The 20,213-nt window shown below is 42.0% G+C and overlaps 1 protein-coding gene across 2 annotated transcripts in view; it reads right to left on the reverse strand.

Annotated features, from left to right (window-relative positions):
- Positions 1-543: 543 nt before the first annotated feature.
- Positions 544-20,213, reverse strand: part of MRAP2 (melanocortin 2 receptor accessory protein 2) — a 91,767-nt gene continuing 72,097 nt past the window's right edge. For both annotated transcript variants that reach the window (XM_055433904.2, XM_055433905.2), the window contains exons 3-4: positions 18,073-18,172; positions 544-2,053 (exon numbers count right to left, since the gene is read on the reverse strand). In XM_055433904.2, the coding sequence (XP_055289879.1) occupies positions 1,663-2,053; positions 18,073-18,172 (491 nt within the window). In that variant the 3' untranslated portion in view covers positions 544-1,662. The remainder of the gene's footprint in view (positions 2,054-18,072; positions 18,173-20,213) is intronic.

A 20,213-nucleotide genomic window follows, 5' to 3' on the forward strand; every position in this document is an offset into this window, starting at 1 on the left:
CAGAACTGTGTCATGATAACTTACAAGCTTGAAAGAGGGGTCAAATCTTAGACCCTTCACAATTCTTGACATTTAGTCAATAAGAACAATGGTATATAGCCACGGATACATTTTAAATATCCGTCAGTCTTCTAATAAATTTACTTTTAACTAAAAAGCCACTTAAATAGTTTTCCATCTCAGTAATAGATAACCGTGGTTTATATTTGATTACTTAAATTATGAATAATAATATTCACATTCATAAAAGCCATTAAACTCAGCACTCTTTAATGAAAACAGGAAATTTCTTTTTGCAAGAAGGTATATTAACTATAAGAAATGTTCAATGCTTTGAGTCTTAAAGAATACTATTTTCCTCAAAAGACATTATGGGAAATGGATTTCTTTTGGTGGAATAAATCCTAAAAGAAATTTGTTACATGACTCATACCACTAGAATCCTAGAGATGACAGAAATTAGAAGGCGTTATAAACGTGGAACTGTTTTTAAACAAATGAAAAACTGGACTTGTAAAAACAAAGAACCAGAGAAAATTATGGTGCAATAAATGTATTTATTGTTCAGTTTAAGCAAGACAGATAGTAAACGAAAGTCCATATTGAAAATGCCACCCATAGATTAGTAGCTGGCCATGCATGCAATGTGACTGTGCAAAACAAAGTCATTTCCAAAACAGTGTGCAGATTTAATTCCTTCATGAAATTAATTCTTGAGTTGCACCAAGTCACCTAGAATGTCTGTTGATGGGATATTTATAACCCATTCACCATCCCAACTCAAAGGCTACACACTAGCCACACAACCATCACCCAACATCTGCCAAGTAAATAGACAGCCTGGCAAATCACACTCTTCTTGTTCACTAGCCAATGACACAGCAGTGTGACCAATCACAGTTACACTAACAGGGACACACAAAGCACTTCCCTTTACTCAGCTGACAACCTTCCATACATTTTGGGGGATGAGATTGTCATATAAGGTACTCATCTTGTGTGGGGTGTGGGGGCTGTCTCCAGGTTTGAGCTGTTTTAGCAAAGCACTATAAATTTGGCCACAGTGACCATGAGAGACAAGGTCTCCTGACATCCTGGGAGATGCTTGAACTCCTGATATAAGTCGGATTCAATTAAGGGTTGAGTGAGAGGCACAGACCTGGGGGAATGTTATAACAAAAACCAGGGGGCAGCCTCTAGCTTATACAATTTTGGGTATTTCCAGCCTCATATGAATGCAAAGTCAAAAGTCCACAAATTATCGGCTCATCTACTCCAGACTCCTCACCTTACAGATAAAAATGTGGCAGCCCAGAGAATCAAAGTAACTTGCTAAAGGTAGAGCACGGTAGTGGCAGGGCCAGACAGGAAACGCAACACATCAAACCCCATTCATGAACGCTGATGCAGAATATGTGACCAAGTTTTTCAACAAGGAAGATGAGATAGTGTAAATATTTGGTTCCCCCCAAAGCGCCAAATATGTTCAAAGACATGAAAACTCAGCTTCACCATCTTTCTTCTCGGGGTTCTCTTCTCTGTCCTCCAGCCTCTGTCTGTCTCTCATACACAAACACACACACAGTCTCGATGAACAGAGATTTCTGGCTATTCAATGACAAACCTAACATTTTCAGGAAGACACCTGATAAAATGTGCTTCTCAGTCCAACTCTTTGTGTGAGGTTTGGACCACTGGCTTATTTTCTAGAACAATAGGTGTTTCAGAAATCAGGAAATCATCTTCCCCAAAGGAGTTCTGGTCCGTGTTGACGAAGTTGGGGATGTCGAATTTCATGAGCCTGTTCAGCTCCTCCTCTGGCCGCCCACTGCTTCTGATGGCTTCCTGGAGATGAACCTCGCTGTCGAGGGTTGTGGTCTGGAGACAAGCTTTGGCCTTCTCCAAGTGGTCCACTTCATTGACGTAGCAGTGAAAGAAGGACCTGGATTCCTCATTGCCCTGTCGAGAAAACACCTTATCTGGCTCCAGGGGCTTTTCAAAATCTGACACAAAGCTATTCATTCTGAATCTCTTCTCTGAAGACTCTGCATTGCTGTGAAGAAAGGCAAAATAAAAGACTCCTTACCCTCCAGCTCAGTTACCTGCGGGATGATGGTTTCCAGCATCTATGAAGTGCAAGTCCCTGTACAGAAAGTGCAGACAAACATCAAACTGAAAGACACCACTTCTGAAGAGGTACAAATAAATGCAAGGCAAAAGCCTCAAGGTGTGGGCCTTCGGACCATCCTGAAAAGATGCTTTTCGCTGAGAGGTCTTCTGTATTCTGCATCACACACCAGTATTTCTCAGTGGGACCCCTGGTATTCTGGTATCTGCAGTAGAATTACTTGTAGGGCTTCTCAAAATTCAATATTCCTGCTTGCAGGATCTCTGGATCTCTGGTGGAAGGGACAGGTAACCTGTATTTTCTTAGAATCCCCAAGGATCACTACTCATGGTCAGGTTTAGAGCCACTGGCCAACATCAGACCAGCCTGAACAACAATTCAATCCCACAGGGGTGCATTTCATGTTTGTCAAAGCCCTGCCATATCTGTTGATCTCCCTCAATACTCCAAACTGACCCGTGCAGCCACTTAGGCCAAAAGTTATACCTATTTCACAGAGGCAGAAGCTAAGGTAAGGAGCAGTCAGACTGCCTGCTTGACTTGACACGGTCAGTGACAGGAGTGGGGAAAAAACTCAGCTTAATTCCCTGCTTCATTTAGTATGGAACAAATTAGCAATTTAATGGTGGAAACTGGTGAATGGATGAATGAAATAGCTCTCAGTGAGCACTGTAAGTACATGACAGGAAGAGAAGATACAAACTGAATAACCTGACGGGCCACCTAAAATTCATCTGCACCAGGTCATAGCTGTGGCTTGCGGGTTCTTTAGTTGTGGCATGTGGGATCTAGTTCCCTAAACAAGGATTGAACCCGGGCTCCCTATATTGGGAGCAAAGAGTCTCAGCCACTAGACCACAAGGGAAGTCTCTAGCCCACCTACCTTAATCACCATCCTTTCCAGATTGATATAAAAGTGACTCCCACACAGGTAGAGTGACTCCATAAGGTCAAGAGTCATGTCTGAACACGCCTTCAAATCCAGAATAGAACCTGACAACGAGTAGCTTTTGGAGTCTGCATTTAAGGCATGTGTAATCTCAGTGGCTTCAGTTCTTAAACCTCTTCCTCCCCATCCCATTGATGATTCATGATACAGCGTTTATGACCAAGCTGTCATGGGGTGGGTGATATGGGATCCATTTACAGTTCTTAGGAACTCACCTCCAAATTATCAGGAATCACCTGGATTTCAGAGTTCAGTAATTCTAGAAGCTTTGCAATCCAGGCAGCGGAGATAATTTTATATCAGGTTTATCTCCTGCATGACAACCCAGCTGACATCAGATGAGAATTCCTCTCAGAAATCTGAGTTCCTCCTTTCAGTGATAAGCCTGATTAACCAATCTCATTGCCCACTCAGCAAAGGTGATATAAAGATCAATGGTTGACACAAGAGTACAACATTAATAGGTTATGTACTCAGAATTCAGAGAAAAATCATTTGAGAGCGACTGACAGAATTGTGCTTTAATGCAAATGTAAGTAGTCTTATCTTTCAGTAAGTCAATAATATAATAAGTCATTAAGATAATCTTTCAGATTATCTTCCCCTGGTTGTCACTTCACCCAAGTTTAAAAGATGTTTGAGAACAGGGATGAATGGCCCCAACAACCTGTGACCTAAGAAACTAAAAAGTCATTGAGGAAAAAGAGGGGATTAACACGTTAGAAAAAAGCACGGTTAGGAAGGCTGGGATCATGCCATCTCCCAATTTCAGGCTAAGAAGCTCTGAGTACTCAATTCCTGCCTATCTGGAGCATCAGCCGAGTATGAAAGCCAACCCAGTTGTGCACAGCAGCTCTTCCATTAGCCAGGCTACGTGTTCTCAGGATTACGAGTTGGGGCCATTGACCTCCTCCCTCCGCACCAGCCCTTGCTAAAAAACAAAGGCACAAGAGCAGAGCATCTTGCCCCTTCCCCAGGGCAGAGCCCGGGCAGTGGACAGTAAGATGTCTTCCCTGCCTCACTCCTACTCATCTTTCTCCCCATGATCTTTCCTTGTGATAAAAGTACAATCTGATTCTCCCTTCCTGAAAATAAGGGAAAAAATCCATCTTTGTTCTCTTAGAGTCTGAAAAGTGAAAGTGTTAGTCACTCAGTCGTGTCTGACTCTTTGCAACCCCATGGACTGTAGCCCGCCAGGCTCCTCTGTCCATGGAGTTCTCCAGGCAAGAATACTGGAGTGAGTTGCCATTCCTTTCTCCAGAAGATCTTCCTGACCGAGGATTGAACCTGGGTCTCTTTATTGCTGGCAGATTCTTTACCATCTGAGACACCTAAACAGACCATCCTTTTATTCCTCTTTCTTTCCTTGACTGATAAACTGAAAAACCTGTATGTGAAAAACTGTGGTCATGGACATGGCTTGTTTCAATTCAGTTTCTCTTCATCCCATCACTGAGTAAAATCTATGTACTGAAATCCATAGATCTTAAACATAAAATTCAATGTATTTTTATTGACACATACACCCAAGTAACCCTCTAATCCACACATAGAATATTTCCTTTCTTCTGGAAAGGTTCCTTCCATTCAATTTCCAGTCCCTTCAGGTAACACAGATCTGATTTCTATTTCAATTTGATTAGCTTTGCCCGTTCTTAAACCTCCAGTCAATTTACACCTCCTGGAAGCAACACTTCCTAGAAGCAATCTGTTTTGTTTTTTGTTTTGGGTGAGGTTGGGGGGTGGGGAGGGGGCGCTACAGGACATGCAGGAATCTTAGCTCCCCAACCAGGGACTGAACTCATGCCCCCTACATTGGGAGCACAGAGTCTTAACCACTGGACTGCCAGGGAAGTCTCAGTCTGTTTTGATTTTTATCACTGCAGATTAGTCTGTTCTTGAAATTCATACAAATGGAGTCATGCAATAAATAGTGTTTGTGTCTGGATACAATAGCACTTTCTCTTGATCTGTGACCTGTGTTTTCATTTTCTTAGAGCATCAAGAAATAGGATATTTGGGAATAAATATAACAAAGGGTGTGTAAGACCTGTACACTGAAAATTTCAATATAGAAAAAGGGAAATTGGCTTACTATGTGAAGAGATATCAGGTTTGCGGACTGAAAGCCTTCAGGTGTAAAGCCATATTACCATAGACAAACTCTTGAAGGTTCCTTTCTTCAAGGGCCGAAAGCACTTCTCCCTTCTAGTTTAGTCTGCTAATGTTTGTTCTCCAATGCCTTCCAATACTCATTCTTTAAAATTTGTCCAGATTTTATCATTGTTATCGGCAAGGTTATTCTGAAACATACTACTGTGCCCTTAATGAAATGGGAACCCGTGAACGGGCCATTTGTGAAACATTTCTGGTTCCACCTCCTTCCCTGACTCCTCCAATTAGTTGGGATCTCTCCCAGAGGGCTGGAGGCCTCTCTCCACCTGCCTTCTCACTCTGCACTAAGCCCTTTTCTTTCCCTGTCTGGCACCCTCTTTAAGACGATGAGCTCTTGAGGGCAGGCAGTTTCTCGTGTGGGTCCTCAGTGCCTTGCACAGAGTAGTTGCTTCTTACATTTTTGTTAAATAAATGAATACATCAGTCATGAAGAGATCTTGAAACTAAAGCTGCTCTTGCCTTGGCAGATGGCCTCTCCTATAGTGCTATAGGGTTGGAAATCAATACAAGGGCATACCCAGGTAAGGCCTAAAAGCAAGGGCGGGGGAGCCTTAATAGAGAGATGGTCTAACATGTGGATCAAATAACATAAGTAAAATGTAGAGCATAATAAAAAAAAAATAGAGAGAGGATCTATTAATAGAGATCTTGAGTGTGGCTCTAGCATCAGAGAGATTTGGCAAACTAGCCTCACTGAGGTCTGCCTTGCACCTGTTTTTGGCCAAAGGAAACAGTCTCTGACTGCAGCCCATGGGGCTCCGCATATCCCCCAAGCTGTCCCAGAGTCATCCATGGCATCTCCTGCCCTGAGTCGTTGGAGCTCACAGACCACAGAGCTACTAAAAGGGCATTTTGCATCTTCTGTAACTGGCCCACCTTGGAGACTGCAGGGTCTTAGATACCATGGGGGAGACTTCCTGCCATTTATTGGTAAGATGGCTTCAAGAATGACCAATGAACCTCTCTACCCCACCCAGTGGTTACCCCATCTTTAAAGCAGACCAGGCCTCAAAAGTCACACCTGAAAATGTCCTTGTACACTCAATGTTGAAACATCAAAGAAAAGTGAAAGTGAAGTCGTGTCCGACTCTTTGTGACCCCATGGACTGTAGCCCACCAGGCTCCTCCATCCATGGAATTTTACGCTTTACTGTCTGAGCCACTAGGAAAGCCTTCAAAGGATTCTCACTAATTAGGTGGGAGGGGGTGGATTTCATGGCTGGATGTTTGGTTTTCAGGAAACACGTACAATATTGTTAAGGATGTCTTTCCAGCCTTATAAAGCATCTGCTGGTGGGTGATCTGGGCACTGCTCTATGGTAGACACTGGCAGACAGAAGAGGGCTAGTTGCAACCTTCCCATCCTCTCAAACTCAGTTGACACATGGAAAAACAATGCTCACGATGGCACCTACTAGAGGAGTCAAAACAGTTTTAAGACCAATTTGTTCTGCCTTGATTACATCTGTAAAAATGAAAAATTACAAGGCTCACATCTTAAATACAATCTTGATTAAAACTATAAAACTCCTAGAGGAGAACGTAGGCAAAACACTCTCCAACATAAATCACAGCAGGATCCTCCATGACCCACCTCCCAGAATATTGGAAATAAAAGCAAAAATAAACAAATGGGACCTAATTAAAATCAAAAGCTTCTGCACAGCAAAGGAAACTATAAGTAAGGTGAAAAGACAGCCTTCAGAATGGGAGAAAATAATAGCAAATGAAGCAACTGATAAAGGATTAATCTCCAAAATGTACAAGCAGCTCCTGCAGCTCAATTCCAGAAAAATACATGACCCAATCAAAAAATGGGCCAAAGAACTACAGACATTTCTCCAAAGAAGTCATAAAGATGGCTAACAAACACATGAAAAAATGCTCAACATCCCTCATAATCAGAGAGATGCAAATCAAAACCACAATGAGATACCATTTCACACCAGTCAGAATGGCTGCTATCCAAAAGTCCACATGCAATAAATGCTGGAGAGGATGTGGAGAGAAAGGAACCCTCTTACACTGTTGGTGGGAATGCAAACTAGTACAGCCACTATGGAGAACAGTGTGGAGATTCCTCAAAAAACTGGAACTAGAACTGCCATATGATCCAGCAATCACACTCCTGGGCATACACACCGAGGAAACCAGAATTGAAAGAGACACATGTACTCCAGTGTTCATTTCAGCACTGTTTATAATAGCCAGGACATGGAAGCAACCTAGATGTCCATCTGCAGACGAATGGATAAGAAAGCTTTGGTACATATACACAATGGAGTATTATTCAGCCATTAAAAAGAATACATTTGAATCACTTCTAATGAGGTGGATGAAACTGGAGCCTATTATACAGAGTGAAGTAAGCCAGAAAGAAAAACACCAATACAGTATACTAACGCATATATATGGAATTTAGAAAGATGCAAATGATAACCCTGTATACGAGACAGCTAAAGAGACACAGATGTATAGAACAGTCTTTGGGACTCTGTGGGAGAGGGTGAGGGTGGGATGATTTGGGAGAATGGCATTGAAACACGTATGTTGTCATATGTGAAACGAATCACTAGTTCAGGGTCGATGCATGTTATAGGATGCTCGGGGCTGGCATGTGGGGATGACCCAGAGGGAGGATAAAGGGAGGAGGGAGGTGGGAGGGGGGTTCAGGAGGGGGAACTTATGTAAACCCGGGGCGAATTCATGTCAATATATGGCAAAACCAACCAATATAATATTGTAAAATAATTTGCCTCCAATAAAAAATAAATTAATTACTTAAAAAAAAATAAAATGATAATTCAAAGCAGAAGCTTCACAACTGGAGAATTGAAAGAACAAGAAACTTTGAGATGTGGACTGAGCTAGCAAGTAACATCATGTTAGAAGTATCATAAAGAGAAAGAAAACTGAAGAATATGTGTGCTAGAGACTGAATGTGTGTCCCTCCAAAATTTCTATGTTGAAACTTAATCCCCCAAGTGATGGTATTAGGAGACAGGGCCTCTGGGAAATGAAGTGATTCATCTTATGAATGGAACTAGTGTCCAGATAAAAGAGGCCCCAGAGAGAGAGTCCTCGTTCCTTCCCCTATATGAGGAAACAGCAAGAAATCTAGAATTTATGAGCCAGGAAACAAGTCCTCACCAGACACTGAATATGCCAGCACATTAACATTGGACTTTTCAGCCTCCCAAACTGTGAGAAATAAACTTCTGTTACTTAATAAATCATTTAGTAAATATCCATTGTATTTATAGGAGCCCAACCAGACTCAGATAATTGGAAAATTCAGAATCTCCAACAATTTTAGTGCCTTTCATTATATTTGTCACAGTCCTACCTATTCTATACCTTGCCATCATGAAATTGAGATCAAGCTAGTGTGTTTGCAAGAAATTCTCCTGTGTCATACTAACTTTAGAAAAATGACAACTGCTGATTTTGATAGAATCTAAAAATCATGTTTCACTTATTTAAGAATCTGTATTCCTCATTTTCAGCTTGTTGTAAGAAATGCAATTTGGACCTAACCTATTGATTGCAATAATCCCGAACTCCGCCAGTCAGAGTAAAAAGACTATTCAGACTGTTCTGATTCTTTTCTTCTTCTCACTCTGGGTTGTGTCACATAGTCTCTGAACCAGATCAGAGATTCTCCCTCATTAGGACCCATCCAGTCCACCAGCACCTGCAGGGAACATCTTCTGCTTCCAAGACACTCCCCTGCTCACAAACTCACTGATTCCCCAAATCCTTCTTCCTGATCTTTCAGAGAGTCCACTCCCACATGACGTGGCCTTTCCAGTGTCTGCTCCCACCAGTTCCCTTGCTAACCCTACAGTCCAGTCACATGGGACCTGCCTGTCCCCCAAAGCCCTCAGGATGGTCCCCATTTGTGCCTTTGCTTGTGCTGTTCCTTCTACTCCTGTCAAAATCAAATCTGTCCTTTGCTATCCAACTCCCATGTCCCTGCCTCCATGGACTTTTCGATCTCCCAACAGAAAGGAATCTTCCCCTTCTCAGGGCTCCTGTCCTATTTAATCAATCTTCTCTTACACCGGTTTACCAGGGAGCTCAGTGGTAAAGAATCTGCCTGCAATGCAGAGACACAGGAGATGTGGGTTTGACCCCTGCGTTGGGAAGATCCCCTGGAGGAGGAAACGGCAATCCACTCCAGCATTCTTGCCTGGGAAATCCCATGGACAGGAAGCCTGGTGGGCTATAGTCCATGGGGTCACAACGAGTCAGACATGACTTAGTGAATAGATCAATAACATACAGGGTGCAGCCCTTCCTGTCTCATGTCAGAGTTGTTTGGTGTGATCTTTTCTCTCCTATATACTGCTGTGCTGTATTCCACTCATCTCTGCATCTCTCAAAGGGACTTGCTGTCATTAGACCTTCAATCAGTACCTTGGACAGTTGTATCTGCAGGTGGTCAGGAGCCCTGATTCCTGTGAAAGGCACAGCCACCTCCAGTATTTAGGGACAAGCTCCTTCCTCTGTGACCCTAAGACAAATCAACTCTGGAGGTCAGACTACTCCCACCTTCACTAGCTGAGGGAAAACACCTGTAAGGCTCTGCGTTACTCCCTTAGGAGTTTTACAGATTTATAATGAGTTTTTACAAGTGGACTGACCACTGCTAAGAGTCTCAGCAAGCCTTCACCACTATCAGGTTTACTCCACTCATAAAAAAGTGGTGGGCAGTCCAGCCTGTGGGCACCTACTATTTCCGGCCGTGACTTCCAGTGGACTTTCAGAGATGCATAAGCCAAACAAAGACCTACTAAGAGTGAAAACTCTTGTGATGAACCACCAGTGAGAAAATGATAATAACTATTTCTGGAGCCATAGTCTGTCCTGAGAGCTTCATACCCTAGCAGAGGCACCAACCAAACCCGTGTGTGTGTGTGTGTGTGTGTGTGTGTGTGTGTGTGTGTGTGTGTAAGTGCCTCTTGGTTGCTTTCATTGGTAGTTCTGACTTGCCAGGGAGATGTCAGTCTCTGAGGAAAGACTCTACTATCTTAGAATGACCCTCAGCACATTCTGGGCAAGCCATAGCTGTGCACTCAGGAAATACCTCCTAATTGATGGAGAATTAAAAGGAACTCCTGAACAAAGGTGTATAACTTGAATCAGATACATAAAGCAGTTGGATTTTTTACCTGTTGATATATGGAGACCTCTCAGAATAACAGATCTTCCTTAGGAACAACCTGCTATGTCTGCATTCAGCTGGTTCCTGTGATCGTGGTCATTATCGAAGACCTTGAGCACAGACAGTCTCCAGTTGTTAGCTTTTAGGTGTACTGTACCCATGCTTGGGTGAGAATCATACTCAGGTAAATTGCAACTCCAGGTAAAATGCAATTTCCATTTTTGCAAGGTCATGAGCAATACTGTCCTCATCCCTAAAAAAAAGACCATCCCCACCTAGACAAGTGCACTTAGCAAAGGCTACACAAAACCAGGATATCTGAGGTGTATGATGTCTGAGAGTTGATCTTTATTTTTTTAAGAAGTTCAAAATATTCAACATAAAATGCAACCCAAGTCTTTCCCTTACTCCTTCTCTTTGGCAGATTTATGACAATGTGGCGATTATGATGCTTTAACAAGACAGCAAAGAGAGTAAATGGCTCCTCAGTGGAGAAAGCACAGGAAAAAATGGTTCTTTTATCCTGACTGTCTATAAAGGATTCAAGTGAGAGGGTCCCCCCACCCCATACAACAGCAGATATTCCACGGGAAAATGATCCCCATTAAAGCTACTTCTTGGACCTAAAAACTCTTTTAAAAGGCATGATGGCAGCTTTATAAGAGTCATTCTCCCTCTGCTCTCTGCTTTACCAGCACTCACCCTTATCTGAGTCTCCTCCTGGGCCTGGCGGTCAGATAGGTGTGGCTAGTCCTGGCCAATGAGCTGTGAGAGGAAGGGATGTGTGCCACTTCCTGGCTGAAAATCAGACCGGCAGGTGTGAGTTCTCCACATGCCCCACTGCTTGTCACAGCAATTCAGGTGGGTGAACCTTAGAAACACTGCAGCTACAGTGAAGAAGCATCGGTCCACCCCTTGCCAACCCTCAGAAGACATGAGGCTTGAATACAATGTAAACCTGTGTTGCATTACAGTGAGATTTAGAGAGCTGTTTAGTCCTCTCTCATAATCTCATTATGACACATCCTCTCCTTAACAGAAGCCGCTAAGTAGGCAGTGACTCTGGAATTGAAGTTCTCATGCTAAAATAATCCCAAGTTGTAAACTTCGGGAAAGAAGCCTATTTGTCATCGTTATGTCTTACTCCTTCCAAGGGCATTCATACACTCCATAGGTCAGCCGTTCAGTCTGCCCAGGATGTCTCCATGAAGAAAAAAATAGAACTAAGTGGCAGATTCAACACTAGTCATTTCTGAGTGGGGGCCTTAATCAGAAGTGATGCTCAAAATTCTCCAAGCCAGGCTTCAACAGTACATGAACCGTGAACTGGCAGAGGTTCAAACTGGATTTAGAAAAGGCAGAGGAACCAGAGATCAAATTTCCAACATCCAATGGATCATCAAAAAAGCAAGAAAGTTCCAGAAAAACATCAACTTCTACTTTATTAACTACACCGAAGCCTTTGATTGTGTGGATCACAACAAACCGTGGGATAATCTTCAAAAGATGGGAATACCAGACCACCTGACCTGAGAAATCTGTATGCAGGTCAAGAAGCAACAGTTAGAAATGGACATGGAACAACAAACTGGTTCCAAATTGGGAAAGGAATATGTCAAGGCTGTATATTGTGACCCTGCTTATTTAACTTATATGCAGAATACATCATGAGAAACGCTGGACTAGCTGAAGCAGAAGCTGGAATCAAGATTGCCGGGAGAAATATCAATAACCTCAGATATGCAGAAGACACCACCCTTATGGCAGAAAGTGAAGAAGAACTAAAAGAGCCTCTTGATGAAAGTGAAAGAGGAGAATGAAAAAGCTGGCTTAAAACTCAGCATTCAGAAAACTATGATCATGGCATCTGGTCCCATCACTTCATGGCAAATAGATGGGGAAACAGTGGAAATAATGCAGATGGTGACTGCAGCCATGAAACTGAAAGATGCTTGCTCCTTGGAAGAAAAGTTATGACCAACCTAGGCAGCATATTAAAAAGCAGAGACATTACTTTGCCAACAAAGGTCTGTCTAGTCAAAGCTTTCGTTTTTTTAGTAGTCATGTGTGGATGTGAGAGTTTTACTATAAAGAAAGCTGAGCATCAAAGAATTGATGCTTTTGAACTGTGGTGTTGGAGAAGACTCTTGAGAGTCCCTTGGACTGCAAGGAGATCCAACCAGTCCATTCTAAAGGAGATCAGTCCTGGGTGTTCATTGGAAGGACTAATGTTGAAGCTGAAACTCCATTACTGTGGCCACCTGATGTGGAGAGCTGACTCATTTGAAAAGACCCTGATGCTGGGAAAGATTGAAGGCAGAAGAAGGGGACAACAGAAGATGAGATAGTTGGATGGCATCACTGACTCAATGGAAATGAGTTTGAGTAATCTCTGGGAGTTGGTAATGGACAGGGAGGCCTGGCGTGCTGTAGTCCACGGGGTCGCAAAGAGTCAGACATGACTGACTGAACTGAACTGAGTCATATTCTAAAAGGATGCTGCCTGATATCTTACTTGAAGCAATTGTTCTTTGTGACCCACAACCCAGAGAGCTTGTTACATAAAGCTGTTAGAATTCAGACATTCAAGCCATGACTAAGACCCTCTACTTAGTCTCCTTTCTAAAATAATCTTACTCTTTCTTCACACAAAGACATCACTTTGCCAACAAAGGTCCATACAGTCAAAGCTATGATTTTCCCAGTAGTCATGTATAGATATGAGAATCGGACCTTAAAGTAGGCTGAGCACCAAAGAACTGATGCTTTCAAACTGTGGTGCTGGAAAAGACTCTTGAGAGTCCCTTGAACTTCAAGGAGATCAAACCAGTCAATCCTAAAGGAAATCAGTCCTGAGCATTCATTGGAAGGACTGATGCTGAAGATGAAGCTCCAATACTTTGGCCACTTGATGTGAAGAGCCAGCTCATTGAAAAAAACCCTGATGTGGGGAAAGATTGAGGGTAGGAGGAGAAGGGGATGACAGAGAATGAGATGGTTGGATGGCATCACCGACTCAATGGACATGAGTTTGAATAAACTCTGGGAGATAGTGAAGGACAAGGAAACCTGGCATGCTGCAGTCCATGGGGTTGCAGAGTTGGACATGACTGAGCAACTGAAAAACAACTTTTTCTGAGAGACATACCCAAGGTGAGGTGAAGCCAGGGTAGAACGAAGTCACATTTGGCACATGTAGCTCCAACATGAAAGCTTAGGGCCTGGCTGTCCTGTGGGAGGATGAGAATCTTCTGTTCCTTCCTACTGTTTACCTGCACCCCTCTGCTCTCCCCAGGATGCCATGAGCCATGCAGGGGTGGACTGATCTTCATTGAGGGCTGCCTGCTGTGAGGCTAATGCATACCAGCAGTTCTATAGGCATCAGTTCACTCAGTCTTTACTGTACCCCTAGGAGGCAGATACTACACTTTTACAAGTGAGGAACCATCAAGTACAGAGACGTTAAGAAACCAGTAAATTATTCCAGTAAATCTGGAAATGTCTGACTCCAGAGCCCATGCTTGATCCAATAAGTGATAAAAGAAAACAAATCTGATTGCTTGCTAATATCTTTGCTGTAAGAGAAAAAGATTTAATATTACTGATATGAAGTCATTTAATGTAGGGTTAACAACAAGGAGCTTCAAAGAGACTTTAGTTTGAGGCTTGGCTCCATTTGTTGTCGTTGTTGTTTAGTCGCTCAGTCATGTCTGGATGTTTGAGACCCCATGGACTGCAGCACGCCAGGCTTTCCTTGCACTGTGTCCCAGAGCTTGTGCAAACTCATGTCCATTGACTCTGTGATGCCATCTAATCATCTTGTCCTCTGTTGTCCCCTTCTCTTCCTGCCTTCAATCTTTCCCAGGATCAGGGTCTTTTCTAATGAACTGGCTCTTATATCAAGTGGTCAAAGTTTTGGAGCTTCAGTTTCAGCATCAGTCCTTCCAATGAATGCTCAGGACTGATTTCTTTTAGGATTGACTGGTTGGATCTCCTTACAGTCAAAGGGACTCTTCAAGAGTCTTCTCCAACACCACAGTTCAAAAGCATTAATTCTTCAGCACTCAGACTTCTTTATGGTCCAGCTCTCACATCCATACATGACTACTGAGAGAACCATAGCTTTGATTATATGGACATTTGTTGGCAAAGCAATGTCTCCGCTTTTTAATATGCATAGTTTTTTTTTTAAACCTGTGAATCCTTATATGAGTGATTCAGTCTTTTTCTCATCTGTAAAGTGAGATTTTACAGGATAAATCCTATGTGATTTACTTCATCTTTCAGTGAGAACTTAGTGAGATTACACTATAAAGTGATTAACAGACCCTGGCAGATGGTAAATGTCAAAAAATGTTCTTAGCATTACTCTCAGTGATTTATCATTATGTCCTCCATGTCTAATTATCAGGGGCAAACTTAAAACTGATTGTTTTATGTTAAAGTTGGCTGCTTGGATAATGTCTATTTTACAAAAAATATTTCCTGCCAAATAAATGTCAAGTTTACTAAGATATAAAACCATTCCTAACTGCTCCATTTAGGGATTTTTCCATATGTCTGTATCATTCAGTTTGATTTTGATATACTACAGCCAAATGCATGTCTTACACTGCTTCAGAAAAACATTTAAAGTGCGGCCTTGAGGGCTGATCCATCGTTTCATTAAAAGCGAAAATAAAAAGGTCAAACTTTCTCCTTAACCTCACCAAAAGCATGTAGGGTTACAATGACCCCTATTCTTTGAGATGACTAAGAATCACCATCAAAAGAGAAATCATCTATTAGAAGGACAAACTGCCAACTGGAAAGGGGGAAAAACAAGCCTCAGCTCCCAAGGGTCAATGTGAAATGTTAAGGCGATGTATTAGTCAGTGTTATCCAGAGAAATAGAACCAACAGTTGTGTGTGTGTGTGTGTGTGTGGATGTGTGTGTGTGCCTGTGCACATTTATTTCTTTATCTATCTATCCATTCAGGGTGAGGAGGGGACAGATTTAGTTTAAGAAATTGGTTCATGTGATGGTGGAGACAGGCAAGTCCAAAATCTATAGGGTTTGGACAGGATGGAGACCCAGGGAAGAGCTGCAGTCTGAGTCTGAAGGCAGTCCTCTGCCAGAATTCCTTTTTGCTAGACAGAGGTCCATCTGTTTCTAGGAACGCCTTTTGCAGTTGGATGAGGCCCACCCTCATTATGGAGGATGATCAGTCTTCCTAAAAGACTGATCTGACCTAAAAATAAAACCCTTCACAGAAACATCTAGAATAATGTTTTACCAAATATGGCCTAGACAAAGACAAAATTACTCATTACAGGAAGTCATGCTCCCTTTTGAGCTAGGGTATTCCCATCTATAAAATCACGTGCATCTTATGTCAAACAAGAACATCTCAATAGCCATGCAAAAGTCTATCTGGCTCTCTGAGGAGAAGGAAGATAAAAGGGGTTTCCTATTCCCCAATCACTGTACCAGTTATGCCCTAACCTGAGTTTGTCCTCAGCTTCTTTTACTACTGCTATAATCCACACCATATTTCTAAACTCCTTGGACCAATATATTGAAGCAAAGACATGTGCAGATGTTTACAAAAACAAGGAGACAGAAAAGGGAAAGTTCATATTTTTTTAGTGGCTATTCCAGAGATTCTCAACCATCCATCTCCATAACCTTCAATAAAATGGCCTTTTACTTTCATTTAACATGTGTTTGAATTTTTCTCCCAGACCTTAATGTCTGAAAACAGCTATGTGATGGGCAGAACTATTCCCTTTATCTATGATTAGTTGTTAGAGTTCAAGTGCAGGCTGAAGCCTGAACAGCAGACACTGCAGACTGTGTGATGAGATGCAGTGGGAACACCACTGCTAGGCTGTGAGGATGAAGGGAGACACTGAATGGAAATGTGAGGATTTGTGCTCACTTGCTTCGCCTTAGTCTCCCAGGTCATCCCCTACCCTTCCCCACCCTGCTCTGTGCTCTGGGAAACTGACCTCTGATGTAGGCTCTGGCCACTGGTAGTGGTGTGGTGCTCAGCCAACGGGGAGCAGTGGTGAGAAAGGGGAGAGATGGGGAAAGACAGGTCTGGGTATTTATTGGAGGCTCCCTCCCTAAGAGATCTCACTGGGCTGTGTCCCTTGACCCGGGTCATTGCTCCTCTCAGCCAGTCTCTCTGCAGGCCTCCTGGGAGACAATCAGGGCCCTTAAGATTTAGGGCATCTACTCCTCAGTGTTCTGAGCCCTGGGATCCTGCACCATCCAGGAAGAGGGGCTGCTCTCTTCCCAGGCCACAACTTGTGACTAGTCCCTTTGTCAAAAGCTCTAATTCAAAAAGATACATGCACCCCTATGTTCACAGCAGCACTATTCACAACAGCCGAGATACAGAGACAACCTAAATGTCCATCAACAGATGGATGGATAGAGAAGATGTGGTACATTATACAATGGAATATTACTCAGCCATAAAAAAGAATGCAATAATGCCATTTTGCAGCAATATTGATGCAACTAGAGATTATCATACTAAGTGAAGTAAGTCAGAAAGAAAAAGACAAATACCATATGATATCACTTATATGTGGAATCTAAAATATGGCAAAATGAACCTATCTATGAAACAGAAATAGACTCATAGATATCGCCTTGTGGTTGCCAAGGTAACAGGAATGGATTGGGAGTTTGGGACTAGTAAATGCAAACTAGTAGATATAGAATGGATAAAAAGAAAGATCCTACTGTATAAAACAGAGAACCGCATTTCAGTATCTGGGATAAACCATTATGGAAAAGAATATTAAAAAAACAGAAATATGTGTATAACTGAGTCACTCTGCTGTAGAGCAGAAATTAACACAACATTGTAAATCAACTATATTTCAATAAGAAAATTAATTTTTGAAAAAAAGCTCTTCTAATTACCTAATTTGAATGTGCTGTCTGTTGCCTTCAGGAACTGACTGACAAGGTATCAAACAAGTTGTTGTTTTTTCCTTTTTTTGGAAGAGTTGGGATTTTAAAAAGTCTCTAAAACATTTCTGAGATTTTGCAAACCATAACCGACCAATTATGTTTTGATGTTATTCAACACTCATTAAGCATCCATGCAATCATTTCCTCCATAAATCCAAAGCCCATCACAGATGTTCTTTACCACACCATGAAAATTTTATAATCCTTTATCTCATTTTGAGGAAATTTAGTGCTGAATTCAGTGAATAATTAAACAATTTAGTCGAGTATCCAGTAACAACAATTTCTCTGCCCCGTGAAATGTTTTTTAAGCTAGCTTTCATCCTATTTTTGTTATTGCCCTTTTTCATTGTTTTCAGTCTGGTGAGTCACCTAAATTCTTTTGGGAATAAGGAGAAAATCCATCCTAATTAATAACCTTTCAAAATAAACATTGAGCCAGGATCAGCATTAGGACTACAGGAAAGACCAAGAAACCCAGGTGCATGAGGTTCACTTGAAAGAGCCTCAGAGGCAAGAGGCAAAGTGCTAAGAGGAAAACAGGTCCCACCCAACCCGCACCTGGGTCTGGACAGCAAATCCATCTCTCCACCCATTAAAGCACCCCCAACTCCTGGATACTACTTCTGTTTCTTCAAGTCCCTGTGGGGTTTAACAGACATTTAGAAACAGCCCAAACTTACTCTTGGTGTGGGGCTCCTGTCTTTGTCAGCAGAGTCAGCACAAAAAACATAAAGATCACGAAGACTGCAAGACCAACCCAAAATCCAATCACAATGGAATCTGTAAGACAGTTAACACTGGGATTAGTATTTCATAGCAACATAAAATTTAAACATTCAAGGAATCTGTGCTTTTCTGAGACAACCTTGAACTATCAGACCTCAGGGAAGAGTTAATACAAGGAATGAGGGAAGAGCCTATGTGTTCAGGTTCCTGACTCAGGGAATACTCGGAGATGTCAGCCTTCCTGACTCTTGGTTCTATATCCCGATGGAAGAATTTAAGATGGAATCAGGCTTTCTAAGTCCTCAAGATTCCCCTGAAGTGTCTTGAGTTAGAAAATCCAATTTTTAGCAGAAACTACAGGATGAATCTTAAAATGACATCTGATTCAAATCAACCCAATTTTGTTTTTTCACTCATGTTCATGCTGGCATAACTCAGGTCTTCACGACATCCTGCAAAGAACAAACAAATGGCCTCCTGAGTGCTCTTCCTGCCTTCGGTCTTTGCCTGGGCCTCATCTCGAATGAAATCTGCTTTATCGTAGCTCTGATAATATTTCTCTTTCATGAAAAATACTTCAACAAAAATAGAATTGACCTTTTTCACATGAGAACAGATCCCATATACAAAGCACTTTTACAATATCTGGCATCTGAGAAGAAGGTAGCTCATGTGTGCAGTCTATTATTGTTTAAGTGGTCATTTTCTCCCAGTTGATCCTTATTTTAAAAACTCATGCTTCCAACCAGTCTAGGGGACACTGTATTCCTGTATTTGCCTGAACCCATAGGCATAATTTCTTAATACTCACACCTTTTCAGGAGCCCATACCTTTGCCTGGCTGGAACAACTTTCCCCAAACTGGAGATAATGAAAGTCTATCCCTCACTCAAAGTGCATTCCCTACATCAACTCCTTCAGAAAGCCTAATCTCCCCAACTGATGTGCCCGCTCCCTCCTGTGAACCCCATGATCTTTCTGTCTGTGCTTCTCTACACAGGTCCCTCCTTGATCCTATCACAGGTAATAGTCACTAGTGTGTGTCTCTTGGATGGGGATGAAACAGCTGTCTACACAACCTGGCACATTCATCATAAGGTCTTAAGTTTGGGGGAAGCAACACAGTTGAATTATTTTACATTTTCTGATCTATTCTAAGAAGTTTACCTACATGGCAATACAGTGAGGATGCCTAGCAATTTTAAAAAAGGTGAATAGAACTAAATGTGTTTAAATACAAAGCATTATTCTAATTGAATTCTGTGTATATAGCACTCTTTCTAATACGAAGAAATCAGATTAGCAACTTGCTTTGCATAATTCTTACTTTTATTCTAAATATACTATCATCTAGAGGGTAACAACCTTAATTTAACAACGTTTTAAAAAATTATTTATTTTAAATTGAAGGATAATTGCTTTATAATATGTGTTAGTTTCTGCCATATATCAACATGAATCAGCCGTACGTATACATATTTCCCCTCCCTCTTGATCCTCCCTCCCACCACCTACCCCCCTCCCACCCCTCTAGGTTGTTACAGAGCCCCAGTTTATTCAATGGCATTTATTCAGTATTCTGGATGCAAAACCAATTTATCTTTCCCAGGAATTGTAAACTTTGCCTTATAAACTAATGGAAATGAAGCCTAACAAGACATAATGAATACCAAAAAACACATGTGTACAAATGCAATTAACATGTAACAATAGCATCTCAGTTATGGAGGCACAGACTGCAAAGCATCGTTTTGCAGATAGATGACAGCTCAGCCTCCTGTACTTCATCAACTGCCTGAATAGCAAAAGCCAATTCTAAAATGACCTGCCAGCGTTATGTAAGTCCTCAGTTGAGAATTTAGTCATGTTAATTCATTTTCAAATCTGCTTACTAGGAAGGGTTTCTCATGAGGACAGCTCTCACACTGCCAATGGTGGCTGGATCCCCAAGTGTCCTCCAGCCCCCTAGCCTAGGGTGGGCACAGGTAGAGGAGTGTGCCTTTAACCCAGCCCAGGCCCTTACCCTGGCCTTCTAGTGACCCAGGGTGCTGATCAAAAAGCAATAAACACGTGGGACCTGAGAGGGTCTCAGCCC

This window comes from Moschus berezovskii, chromosome 10, assembly GCF_049115385.1.
Source record: "Moschus berezovskii isolate FMDL1 chromosome 10, NW_MosBer_1.0, whole genome shotgun sequence".
NCBI classification, from domain to species: domain Eukaryota; kingdom Metazoa; phylum Chordata; class Mammalia; order Artiodactyla; family Moschidae; genus Moschus; species Moschus berezovskii.